Source organism: Taurulus bubalis (genome assembly GCF_910589615.1).
Source record: "Taurulus bubalis genome assembly, chromosome: 15".
Taxonomy (NCBI): Eukaryota; Metazoa; Chordata; class Actinopteri; order Perciformes; family Cottidae; genus Taurulus; species Taurulus bubalis.
The window spans coordinates 22,187,249-22,200,953 of NC_136603.1; the positions used below are offsets into that span (position 1 = coordinate 22,187,249).

At 44.0% G+C, this 13,705-nt stretch overlaps 1 protein-coding gene across 1 annotated transcript; it reads left to right on the forward strand.

The window, feature by feature from the left end:
- Positions 1-1,084: 1,084 nt before the first annotated feature.
- Positions 1,085-12,157, forward strand: tspan7 (tetraspanin 7; the record flags this gene model as incomplete). Its single annotated transcript, XM_079231256.1, has 8 exons — positions 1,085-1,150; positions 8,475-8,663; positions 8,928-9,002; positions 9,126-9,221; positions 9,794-9,949; positions 10,047-10,130; positions 10,728-10,813; positions 11,771-12,157. The coding sequence occupies 7 exons, from the start codon at positions 1,085-1,087 to the stop codon at positions 10,794-10,796; spliced, it is 735 nt and encodes a 244-aa protein (XP_079087382.1). The 3' UTR covers positions 10,797-10,813; positions 11,771-12,157.
- Between the last annotated feature and the right edge of the window lie 1,548 nt (positions 12,158-13,705).

Here is a 13,705-nt window from a genome sequence, read left to right on the forward strand (position 1 = left end):
ACGGCATCTTATGCACATGAACCTTTCGTGGCAGAACAAACTCTGCACCCTTTACTTTTCCTCAGGGACGTCATTAAGACTTCAGACTTTGTTTTTTTCTTCTGTTTTATATAAAACTTTAGATGAAACCTGGGTCGGCCTCGTAATGTAACACCTGAAGTGGAGCATTTCATTCTTTTCTCAGTATCCCCCGTTACTATTTATTCAGTGTTCATGCAGTAGGAGTAGGAGTAGTATTGTGCTTAAGTTTAAGGTACTTATACTTTGTGTGTTTTCATATGAGAAGATCGATACTGCAAACTAAGCAATCCTTCCAGTTTCAGAGGAACGAATATACTACTATAGGAAATTAAGTTAACTTTTTTACTTCACTTCCAAATTTATAAATAATCTCCATCAATAATATAATATATGTATATAATATATATACATATATATGTGTATATATACACATATATATGTATATAATATATGTATGTGTATATAATATGTATGTATAATATACATACATATATATATATATATATATATATATATATATATATATATATATATATATATATATATATATATATATACAGAAACAGATATAAAGAAAGACATATATATATATATATATATATATATATATATATATATATATATATATATATATATATATATATATATATATCTATATATATATATGTTTGTATATACATTATCAATAATGTAACTTTAGTGTTCAGTTAGTATCTAAAAATTGTAGCGTTAGTACTTTATACATTCCAGCATGTAATTAAAATACATTACTTCAAAATAAATGCCGGTCTAATAATAGTAATACAGTAGAAGCATCGCGTTGCATTAAATGGTGTCTTATATTGTCTCCTCGAGTAAAGTCCTCCGTTACTTTCCACCCCGCTGTTCCCACACACCGTCCCGTGTCCCGGGTAACGCACGGTAACGCGCAGGCTGTGCGCTGCGCGTCTCCGGTGACGCTGTGTGTCTGCACGCGCGCACGGTGCAGCGCGACACTTCGCAGAGACGTTGCTGCTCTTGCACTCCCTCCCGAGCCTCAGCGGTCTGCAGCGCACGCTCCACCATGGAGACTAAACCGGTCATCACCTGCCTCAAAACCCTGCTCATCGTTTACTCCTTCGTCTTTTGGGTACGTAGTCGGTTTTTCTTCTTCTCCTCCTCCTCCTCCTTTTTTTTTTTAACGATAACGTAATCCACCATACTGTGTTTGTGATGTGCGCGATGAAGGGGTGGGCATCCTCATCCTCATCGACGGCATCGTGCTGCTGCTATGTGGATTTCTCGCCAAATGAGCGTCTCTGTCTTCACGCTGCGTTTTGAAATGTGCATTTTGATCGCCCTGCGTTATGTAAGTGGCGCTCAGGTTGCACATATTCGGGTGTGCGGAGCGGTGAGCGGGGTCTGCGTGTCGCACGGCAGCGCCATGGTTGTTGTCGGGTAGCGCGGAGGAGGACGAACATCACGATGTAACGCGTCTGGAGAGACCCGACGTTCCGGGCCTCGGCCGCGGGATGAGGCCCCGGTTGAAGCCCCGCTTTCTCCATTTTTTGGGGCCGTTGCTTTAGAGGTCTTAAAGGGGCCCTGCACCCGGAGGACTCCCGTAGGACCCGCCATGAGCACAGCACCTCTTGGGTCCTATGGGACGCGGTGGGAGATGATCCTAATGGCCTTAAACGGAGTGTCCAGAAAAACAGAAACACTTGAATAGTGGTGGAAGAAGCTCTACTCAGGTATGTTATGTAATAAAATAACGCAATACCACAATATATATATATATATATATATATATATATATATATATATATATATATATATATATATATATATATATATATATAGATACTTCATTACATGGAAGTCCTGCATTCTAATAGGCTATACAAGTACCATCACCAAATGTGTCTCAAGTAAAGTTACTCATTTTACAGCGTAGTGGCCCCCTGTGAGTACTTCTCATATTTGATGATTATTACCGATGCATTAAGGTTCAAGTCATGTTGATGTTAGCTGGTCCAGAGTAGCACTAACACATGAATACACTGTGACAAGTGAAAGTCCTGCATTCCAAATCTTACGTCAGCAAAAGTACATAAGTATTTGCATCATAATGTACTTAATTACAGTACCCAAAGTAAAAGTACTCATTATGCAGACAGACTCATATTTCATATTACATCACTGGATTATAATTATCGATGCATTAATGTGTCAGAATCAGCTTTGATGTTGCAGGTTAAATTGGGGCATTTTTCTGTATGTAAATTTTCTCGCTTCTATCCCTTAATCTAAAATATATTTGTTAATTAATCTGGATCTCTAAAGTGACCAGAAGCTAATGTTGTCAGATAAATGTAGTGGAGTAAAAGAAAGACCAATATTGGTTTTCAAAACGAGGTGGATAGCAGTAGAAAGTAATACTCAAGTAGCTCTAGATTCTACTTTAAATACAATACTTGAGTTAGTTTCCTTTTCACCACTGCACCTGAACCCTGTTATGTAAATACCGGTCTCCATACTTTACTTTTAATGTCCAGTTAATGAGTCGACTTCTTCTTCAGTCGTGTCCAGGTTGACACAACATGTTCCGGCTTTACTTTTCCTTTGTGTTGTTTGAAGCAGCGTTGTGTCAAAGGGAGAGCCGCAAATAACAGTTATGAATTATCAATTCATCTGTGTCAGGATTCTTTGGATTTTAGATTAGAAAATAGTTAAAGATATTGTGTTTGTAAGGAGAGATAAAGAAGCAACTCGCATTTTACAAGCTGGATCCATGAAATTTGGGGACATTTTGCTTGATAAATGAATATATAAATTATAAAAATAGTTGTAAGTGTTCCTAATATTTTGCCCACAAAGAACAGAGGAGGGAGTATACGATCAAGCTTGTGTTGGAAGTACAAACATCCATGTGAACTACAGGAAACTATTTGGGGGGATCTTGCAAATATGAGTGTGGACTGTCTGTTTTTGTTCTGCAGCCTGTGGCCTGCTGGGGTTGCACATGTGCACGGTCCTCCTGCTCTGCGGGGGATTTTGTCCATCACATTTACATACTGAGCAAAATCAAGCAAACACCCCACAAAAGCCTCCTATTGTACCAGAGAGTTGAATCAATACCTCTGGAGGATGCTTTTTTGCCAAGGTCTTCAGCTGGAAAGCCTGGCTCTGACTTAAAATACATAAAAATTCAGTAATGCTGAGCAAGCAAGCCGTAATAAAACAGCACTCATGTGAAGAATAGATTCATATTTTCTCTGTAATTAAAGCTCTTTGTAATACGTGTCCTCAGAATTTGAGCCAGCAGATCACTTCAGACCGCGTCTCTCAAGCCGAATACATTTGCTCCCATTTGTCGGCTGAATTTATTTAAAGATTTTGAAGTGAAATTTTATTTTCTTATTCCGTGTTTGGCTTCGAGGGGTTTGGATTGTTTACCTTTTGAGTCAGCTGATCGCACATAATCATCCTTGCAGACAACAATATGAATATTATAACCTCAGTACTGTGCGTCTAACTGGCCAGCAGGTTTTGACTGTAATTTTGGGTTCTAGCAAGATTTCTGAACACAGCCAGAGGCCATGCTCAGAAACAACGGAGCTAACTGGAACCACATAGTGTTCCTCGGCTTGTCCCCATAAGATACCACCTTTTTGGTTCCAGGTAGAACCTTTTCATAAGGTTTTACCTGGACCCTAGATCCCTCTTTACAGGATAGAACTAAACATAAAGGGGTATACCTACAACCATCCGTGAAAGGGCCCACCCAGCACCCCCAATTCTAAGGGGTAATGGTTCCACCCGCCCATGGGGTTCTACCGAGATCCCTTTGATATTCCAAGGGTTTCATCTAGAATCCCAAAAGGGACCAAGAACCTCTTTATACTCCCTTTTACATCAAATAGATCTTTCTCCATCCAAACCATGCTTTTAGTTTGACAGGTTGGCCTGGGTCCAGCAGCCTTGGACCACACGAGGCACCTAGAGGGTCAGGGTACATGTTGTGCAGCGCTAGCAGTGTGCTAGCATGGCCCCATTCAGGGGGTTCTACCGAGTACTCTTATCTTATTCCAATGCTTTCATCTAGAACCCACCCAGGGTTCATTTGGCTCCTAGCGGGAGGGTCTGATGTGGTGCTACAGCAGAACCCACAGCAACCACAGGAGGATCCTTTAAAATCCATGCGTTCATCAATCCTTGAAGAGCTCTTTCTTCAAAAAAAGGGTTCTTTGGATGAAACAGGTTCTTAATGGAAAGGACCGTTGTAAAACCCTGGTTGTGTCTCCTTCACTCATTCACTACTCCCTCACTATCCAGGAGGAAACAAAGTGGGGTATAATAATGATCTCTATACTTTCAGACGGTGATTGAGGACAATCCCTTTCCTCAGAACTAAATGGTTTGTGGTAGAACCTCAGCCCTTTGGAAAGAACCCTTTTGGAACCCTTACCAGTGTCATCATCTAATGAGAACACGTGGAAGAGATGTATGTCTTTAGTGTGTTTAGGACCTGAAGAGTACGTTCCCTTTATTCCTAAACTAACCCCGCGGACATTGGCAGAACAGAGTCCCGGTGGACACAGGGTTCTGTGTTCCCCGCGGCTTAGAAAGCAGATCCGGGTCGCTTGAATCTGCCTGCACTGCAGACATGTGCCGCCGTCACCAATACTGCACCTTTATATTTAGTCCGGATCGGAGTGCCTTCCATCGACAGCATCGGATTTCAGCATCGGAGTGCAGAAGGGTCTTCAGCAGAGAGGTTCCCCGGCAGTGGGCAGAGAACCGCCCCTCCATGTCGGGGCCCGGCCTCACTGTCACCGGCTTGTCGGGGGCGACGAATGAGCTACGTCTTCTCCGTGCTTCCCACGCGGGGCCGTTAGATGAGGAGCAGGTGGTGGAGTCTCTGTGGTGTCCTCGCCAGCATATTTTGTCACCGCACCTTCTGTTGCTGTACTGGGCCTGTGGAGGAGGAGGAGGAGGAGGAGGTGGAGGAGGAGGAGGAGGAGGAGGAGGAGGGATGACCTGTTTTAAACTCTGTGCTGTAACCAGGGTGGCCGGCCTGGCGTTGAATTTCAAACACAACATTCAGGGAGAGGGGGGGCTGTTTGGGATTCAGCAGCACACATGAAGCGAGAGGATTTGCTCCTCCTCATTGGACTTAATTTCCCCCGTTGGCTTCGAAATGAACACTTTAGCAATGACAGGACGATCCGTTATCTGTATGCTCTGGCGGCGGCGGCGGCGTCTCCCGGGTTGTGGAGGGGGGGACATTTTGTTACTGATGATGTCCATAAACAGTGAGTGTCACCTGGAGGACGGTTCTACGGCTGCTCCAATTGCTGCTAATAGAAACTGGAGGGCGTCATTACCGACCAATCAAGTCACCGGCCACCAGTTGAATGCATGAATATTTTGATAATCAAATAATCTGCTTTTTGTCGTCGTACGTGATAGCAAACTGAAGATCTTTTGGCTTTTTGACTGTTTGTGCGACAAAAAAAGACATTTACATTTCCCTTTCTGACTTTTCTTATTCGAAAAATCCGTCGATCAATAATTGAGTAAATAGCCAGTAGATTAATCAATATTTTGTTTTTCATTATTTGCAGTTAAGATGTATACCTCAGTATCCATCCCTTTACATCTTTATATAATCTGTGTTACCTCTCTGGTTCTCATCCTGGTAGGCTGTTGACCTTACACAGCTTCATGTACTTGCAAACAAAATCACCACCAAACAGCTCAATCACACTTTCAAATTGTTTCATATTAATACTTTTTAGTGGCCTAAAGATGTGAATTAATCCAGTGTGAAAAGCAACGATTGAAGAAAAGTCAGAAAACTTTGAAATATGTGATAATACTAAATATTGCCACCTTATTATTAAGTGATAATATGTCAGCTTAGGTTTTACAGCTACCCACAGAGGACTTTTGGGGTGTACTGTCCCTTTAAGTTGTTGCTTCCAATCAACTGATATAGGTAACGCACTCATACAGCACCAGGACTTTGAGTTTTTACTCAACTGAACAAACCAAAGACACACCAGAGAAGCATTTCATATATTGATTCAAGGTCTGATTGCTCTGACAATATGTGATGATTCACATGATACGCGTTCATGAAACATGTAAAACCAGAAGACTGTTCTTCAGCAGCTCCAGGATGGAGGACTCAGAGGAAGAGGAGACGCGCTAAACAGACAACTCCTGAGACGACTTTAAAGAGACAATCTACTGTCTCTCAGTCCTCCCTCTGTGGTTCAGCTCCATCACACGCCGTGCCGCTGAGGATTTATCTGACTCTCATCCCACTGCCCACAGCTCGTCAATAATGCCTGTTTACAGGTTTTACGTAATAGAAACGGCAGCTAAATGATATAAATACAAAGAGATAAATACTCTGGCAATATTGTGGAAAATGTACAACGGTTCTGATGATGTCATTTTGTAAATATGTACTGTTTGTTTTTTGTTTTTTGTATCTTCTATGATTATATATATTTGGGTTTTAGGCCATTAGTGGAAACAATTTGATGGTCATTTTTGACTATTTGACACTATTCTGACAATTTATAGACCAAACGATTGATCAATAATGAAAATAATCGTTTGTGGCTTTGCTACTGCTTCCTTCAGTATCTGTGTGTGTGTGTGTGTGTGTGTGTGTGTGTGTGTGTGTGTGTGTGTGTGTGTGTGTGTGTGTGTGTGTGTGTGTGTGTGTGCGTGTGTGTGTGCGTCTAACTGTATCCCTTCACTGTGTGCAAGTTAGGGTCAGGGCGATGATTCAATATGAGGATTTATCTTCCATCAACGGAATCATATGGTGACGTAATCATATATATCAAGATATGGAGATCCTGTTCCAGGCTGGTCTCAGCCAGCGTTTGTAGCTATTTCAAGAGAAAAAAGAACGTGCCGTGACTGGTAGATATCCAAAGAAATCCTTTCATATGTTATCCACATAATCATGAACCAGGAAGTATACCGCCGAAGTATTTCACAATTTTTTCCTCAACCTAACTAATTGACACGTGGGAAAACACACAAAATGTGTAAAATGTGTGAGGATACTTTGTACAACTACGTCGTCTAAATGGATAATAACATGCTACTTACTCAAATTTCTCAGACAAAAATCAAATTATTTGTCAGTGAAGAGAAAATACTCTGTACTTCTCATCTGTCATGTATTTAATTCACGCAGAAAGAGCGTACAGAACCATGTGGTTATTTCATATTGACTGTTTATTTATTGAATGGCCAGATTTCCAGAATTCCCTTATCGAATTTCCATGACCAGTGTCGTGAGAGGAGATGTTGTCCATGTCGCTCAGTCCTAGTTTAGGTCTGAAGGACTTCTACTTGTGTTGAGCTGCCACCACATCAGAGGACACACTGGTGTCCGTCATGGAAAAACCCTTTGAAAGTGTGCATTTTATCAACAGTCATGAACCAGCAGAGGCTGTTTAGGCCACGGCCAGAGCGGGAACGCGGCAGCCTAGGCATGCAAAGAAATATTATATATTATATACATATACAGCTGTTAATCACTTCTATGTTTGGGGGGCGGGGGGAGGGGCACACACACACACATCCACGCACACATACACACATACACGCACACACACGTATACGCACACACACGTACACACACGTACACAGACACACACAAACAAACACATACACACACACATACACACACACATACACAGACACACACACATACAGACACACACACATACACACACATACACACACACACACACACACACACACACACACACAGAGCATTCTGCTCCCTCTCTTGTCAGAGCGCCTGGCAGCAAGACGGCGAGCGGCCTCCTCTTGGAAAGACTCGCTTCCCAATGCCAGTGAGACACACCCACTGAGACACACAGCGCTTCAGCTGCCGCGCACAACACACAACACACAACACACAACGCACAACACACAACACACAACACACAACGCACAGCGCACTCTTTCATCCTCAGCCCTCATTTGAAATGCTAAGATCGGCGCAACAGGAGGAAGCGTCTCGCCTCGGATCAAAGAGCCTCTTTGATATGTCCCCTTTCTTTTTCTCTCTCTTCCTCTCCGTGTGTGTGTGTGTGTGTGTGTGTGTGTGTGTGTGTGTGTCTGTCTGTGTCTCTGTGTGTGTTAGTGCAGGCATATTCACAAGGCAGGTGATTGCCATCCCGAATGGCAGATAAATTTGTGTCGTCTGTCTGCCGTCTCCTCCTCCTCCTCCTCGCTCTAATTGCTCTGCTCCTTTTTTGTTCCACCTTGATCCTCCCCCCTCCTCCTCCTCCTCCCCCTCGCCGCGGCTGCTGAAACACAGCCATTGTAATCGCGCCCAAGTGCCGAGATAAAGGCCCGTTCCCTGCTTTCATTCTGTTCCCTGTGCTCTCTCCCTCTCTCTCGTTAAATCCATCTCCCCCGCCGCCCTCCAGATAACAGGAGCCATCCTGCTGGCAGTGGGAGTATGGGGGAAGTTGATGCTGGGCCCGTACATCTCTCTGATCGCCGACAACTCCACCAACGCCCCGTACGTCCTCATCGGCACCGGGACCGTCATCATCGTCTTTGGCCTGTTCGGATGCTTCGCCACCTGCAGAGGAAGCCCATGGATGCTGAAGCTGGTAAAACGCTGCAGGAGGGTGTGATGTCACAGGGAGAGAGATGCTGGTTAATTAGCCCTCAGGTCACATGATAAAGGGAATAATGGCTGACCTCTATCCTGTAAAGAGGGATCAGAAATCCAATAGTTGCTCCAAGGCGCTTTGTTCTGTTAATGGTGCTCAAGTGCGTTTGAGCAAGCGTGTGTGCAAAACATAGGCAAATGATGCACTTAGGTAGAGGGTTTTCATGCAAACTATGCAAACCTTCTTCTTCTCTCCCTGCAGTACGCCATGTTCCTGTCGCTCGTCTTCCTCGCCGAGCTGGTGGCCGGGATCTCTGGATTCGTGTTTCGCCATGAGGTCAGCAACGCAATTCATCGAATTCTGACATTCGAGCTGCGCAAAGCGCTCTTACGCTGCTTCCCGTGTATACTGACCTGATGTGAGTGTGTGTGTGTGTGTGTGTGTGTGTGTGTGCCGCAGATAAAGGGGACCTTCCACAGGACGTACACCGACGCAGTGCTGAACTACAACGCCGAGGACGAGGCGAGCCGCGCCGTGGATAACCTGCAGCACCGGGTGAGTCCGGCCCGCGGGACGCAGCGTCGTCAAGGTGGACCAGCTGACACCTGCGTCAGCAGAAAACCAAAACACAAACACGAATGTTAAGAGTTTTGTTTTTTAAGGATTAAACCAGAACAGCACAATCTTTCGTTGTCAACAAATCTCATAAAAAGACTCAAAATAAAGTGAATTAATGCTTAGAACAGTTGGCGCCTATATATGTGAAGCCAAAGTCTAATATAGATTTTCCTGTCTGTGCCATGCCGTTTATTTTAAATCATCAAAAATAATGAAAGAATGAGTCACCAAATATGTATTAAACTACAGCTGAAAATACACTCTTTATTATTAAAGGACATTATTATAATTTACTGCTGTTTGATTAGCGCTTGCTGGAAATTACAGTGCTCAGTTCTTTTAGGACATTTTTTTATTAAATAAATAATATATACTTTTTAAAGATCTATCTCTTTAATAAGAGCAGCAAAAACAGACAAGTCGGAAACTGTTCAGAGATATGTTTTGGTCTCCACGTGGGACAATGAGAATGAAACATGAATTAACACAAGCCTCCTCTCCGTGCCCAGCTGCGCTGCTGCGGCGTGTATAACTACACCAGTTGGTTCGGCAGTGTGTATTACCCGTCCAACGGCATTCCTGCCAGCTGCTGCTTCAACTCCTCCGACTGCAACCCGGACGACCTCCGCAACACAACCCTAGCCCCGAGCAAGGTCTACCAGCAGGTCAGCGCGCCGTGTAGTGATGAAGGCCACTGGGTATTATCTGCCTGCCAGACCCCGATCCCTCCTGCTAAATAACAACCCGCCCCCTGTGTTGCAGGGCTGCTACGAGCTGGTCACTTCCTTCATGGAGACCAACATGGCCATTATTGCTGGAGTGACGTTTGGGATCGCCTTCTCACAGGTAAGATAAAGCACCATGAAGAAGAGGAACACATAAATCCTATGTTCCCTTTTTGAGCTGCCAGCGTTGGCTTGATAGGAAAGCTACTGGATTGTTTTATACAAAGAAAAAAGGAAATGTTCTTTTTGTGAGCGACATTTTGTGCAACAGGTGTAACTAATAAAACGGATGATGGCTGAATTCCATTGAGCTGCTTCAGTTTCCAGGGTCCTGGTACTGCACACTGCTGGCTCACTGTCACGCTGCTGTCGCGGCTAACACAGCCGATGTTCAGGTTGTTAGGAACACCTGTGCTTTTCCTGCTATTACACATCACGGTGAAGAAATGACCCATTGCATGAAGGGAGTAAACTAAATGTTATAACCATAGATAGACACTAAGAGACTTTTGAATACACATATCCTTCTTCTTTGTCTTCTAAACAAGCGTGTAACCACGTAGATGAAGGGAGGACACACTTGTAGCATGGTCCTTCTTACAACAGGAATCAGAAGGTTTTACAGGATCGGATTTTTGAGGAAATATTAATCCAAATGTTGTTGTTTTTACCCGGAATGTGAAATATACTCAAAGGAAACCTTGTGTGTGTCTTTCAGCTGATTGGCATGTTGCTGGCCTGCTGTCTGTCCAGGATCATCACAGCCAATCAGTATGAGATGGTTTAGCTGATGTGACGTGGCAGGTGGGTGACATTTAGAGATTCACACACACACACACACACAGACACACACACACACACACGCACACATACATCCAGAGTTAAAGCTGCCATCGTCAATGTCTTATGTTAACGATGAATCCTTTTACAAGGACAATGTAGACGGTGTCTCTCGTAATGTCAGAACTCTGCGTTTATACTTCATTTTGGTTTTATAGCCAACAACTTAAAGCTCGGGTATTGTATTTTCTAAAACCTCTTTTTGTTATATTTGTTGAAATCCTCTTTAGATTCTGACAGCAATCAATAAATCAAATGCTCCGATAAAAAAGGACTAATGTGGCAGGACTAATAAATGGGCTGGCTACTCACCTCATGCCCGTCACTCATTGCTCGTCAGCAGAGTCTTCCCAGAGCTGCTAGCTTCACAGCGGTGAGCGCTAACAACAGCCATGTGTAATAATGCTCATTGTGGCTTTGGCTTCATCTCCAGCTAGATCCAGCGGCTTCTGGAGATGGTGCTGCTTGACCACTTTCATTGGACAAGAGTTGGCACCACAGGGCCGGTGTTTCAGTCAGATCAGTTCAAAATCTAGCGCACTTTTGCTGCTTTTCTCCAACGTTGTCGACCCCAGCTTTACCCGCTCTTAAAGCATCGTTTTCCAGCCACAAAACCGCTGCAGCTTTTTTTTTTAATACAGAAAAATAAAACCCACCGTTCACGACTGGCACCAAACAAACAAAGTCAGCAACCTGCTGGTGAACATGATGGAGTGTGTAGCCGATAGCTAGCGGGTCAGATATTCCTTCAGGAGTCGGTTGAGATTAAATCCGAGCTAAAACAAAAGTCGATGTTGAGCTTGGATCCGCCCTGTGCCCAGAAACACGACTCCAAATACATACAAATGGTGATTAGGGTTTGCTGTATGTGCTTTTAAATTCACGCATAACGCTTGTTTCTTTGTGTGTTTGTGTCTGCAGGGAGATGAAGAGAAGAAGAGACGAAGAGCCTTGACACCCGACGAGAGTAAATTCACCAAAACACTATCACGCGCCTGACTTTGAATTTACCTCCCTGCGTCTCTCTGCCTGTGATCTTGATGTAATATCTTAATGTATCTTACTGTAAAGCACCATTCCTCGACTCACCGCTGTTGCATCAAAGCGTTCTATAGCACACATCCCACCGCCGCTTGATGTAGAGGGTTTGCTCGTTAGCGCGCGTCTCGGATCAGCGCGGCCCACGCCGAGCGGCGCCGGTCTCCGATTGGTTGATTTGGGCGGCACTCGGCTCCTCGGGTCGGCTGCAGCATGCTCCACCGAGCGCCATCAGAAGACCGGCGCTCGTGTTTGTACAGAACGACATCACTGAGGCTTGAAAGTAACACTTTAATAGATAGGTTTAGTTTTGCATTTGACTTTGCTATTGCTCGCCATCGTATATTCCGGTGGTCGTGACATTTTGTGAACTCATCGTGAGGATACTTTTAGTTCATATGAAACTTAAGGGAGCTGACTTGCGTATTTCTACCTGTAGATGCGGCATGCTGTTGTTTTGACCAAAGCAGATTATGATGTGAACTGTGTGATAAGATTGTAATTCAGTATCAAATACAGCGTTCTCCCGCAATAAATACCACAGATTCCAAATGGGAAGCTCACCCTTTACTGCCCCCAGTTACTTAATATAATAACATACATTTATTATACTCAATGTATAATGGGGAAGAAAACAAACCAAACAAATACACGCCGGTTGTGGAATAAATCAACTGAAGGCCGAGTCACACCAGGAATTGATGTTTCAGTCTCTCTGAGGCAAACGGGCCGACAAGTCCAAGCAGTTCATCCAAAAAGCCGGGGTTGCACCATCGACCCCCGTCTCATAACTGTCTGCAGCTCCATTTTGTGGAGTGTCTTATACGCCCACAGAGGAGGGTAAATAAAAACGGATGGCGCCACACAGCTCATATGCTGCAATAGCTCCCTCAGTGTTGCAGCTCTATTGTCCCCCAAAAGGCCAGTTCTGCTATTCCATCTGTCAGGATGACTTGTTATAGGTCAACGGGGCAAATTGGCTTTTCATTGAAATTAATTGATTTTGAGAGAAAATCCGGTGTTTGAAACGCTGGTGTGACCCGGCCCTCTCAGGCCCCAAGTCCAGCCCGACTTTGGGATTCGTGAGCTTTAAACCGATGTTAGTGAGGCGGGATGGAGATGGACACACTTTCTCCTCTCGAGGCATTCATGTAGCGTGACACCCGGATGTCGGGTGAAACGTGACGGATTCTTCTGCGTGAATAATAATAAAGGAGAGAGAGAGAGAGAGAGAGAGAGAGAAGGTTAACTTCTGCCAATGTTCACACCTCCGCACACCTGGCCAATCTGTGCGCCGTCTGACGCATACCGGCCTCAGGAATGTTTCAGTGCGCGTCTCGTGGTTTCATCTCAAGGTAACTGACTGAATTCCCTAAAAAGCCAAGTGAGCTCTAAACACAGTGTCGCGTCAAATCCTATCAATTGTGAAATTACAGTGAGAGACATCAGAGATACGCAGGACTCCAACGGTGTTTGTCTCGAATTTACAGTATCCTGTGCAGCGCATCTACACGCCATAATCATCATCATCATCATCATCACCTGTAGATATTTATGGGAAATGTAATTTATATGACGTAATGTTTCTCATCCTAATATGCTAATCGTTATGTCCCCGTTTTGATTCCGCACACCGTGCCGTTAGTCCGTATTTGGTTGATTAGTTTGTAGGGAAAACTCGCACTGGAAAAATAATTGTGGCAATGTTTTCGTTGAGAGTGACGTGCAACCTGTAGCTGTTTCAATTTTTAGCTGTATATTTATTATGGTTTGGTTGGCATTAGGTTTACACCACCCAGTGATTTTCTATCGCTCTTT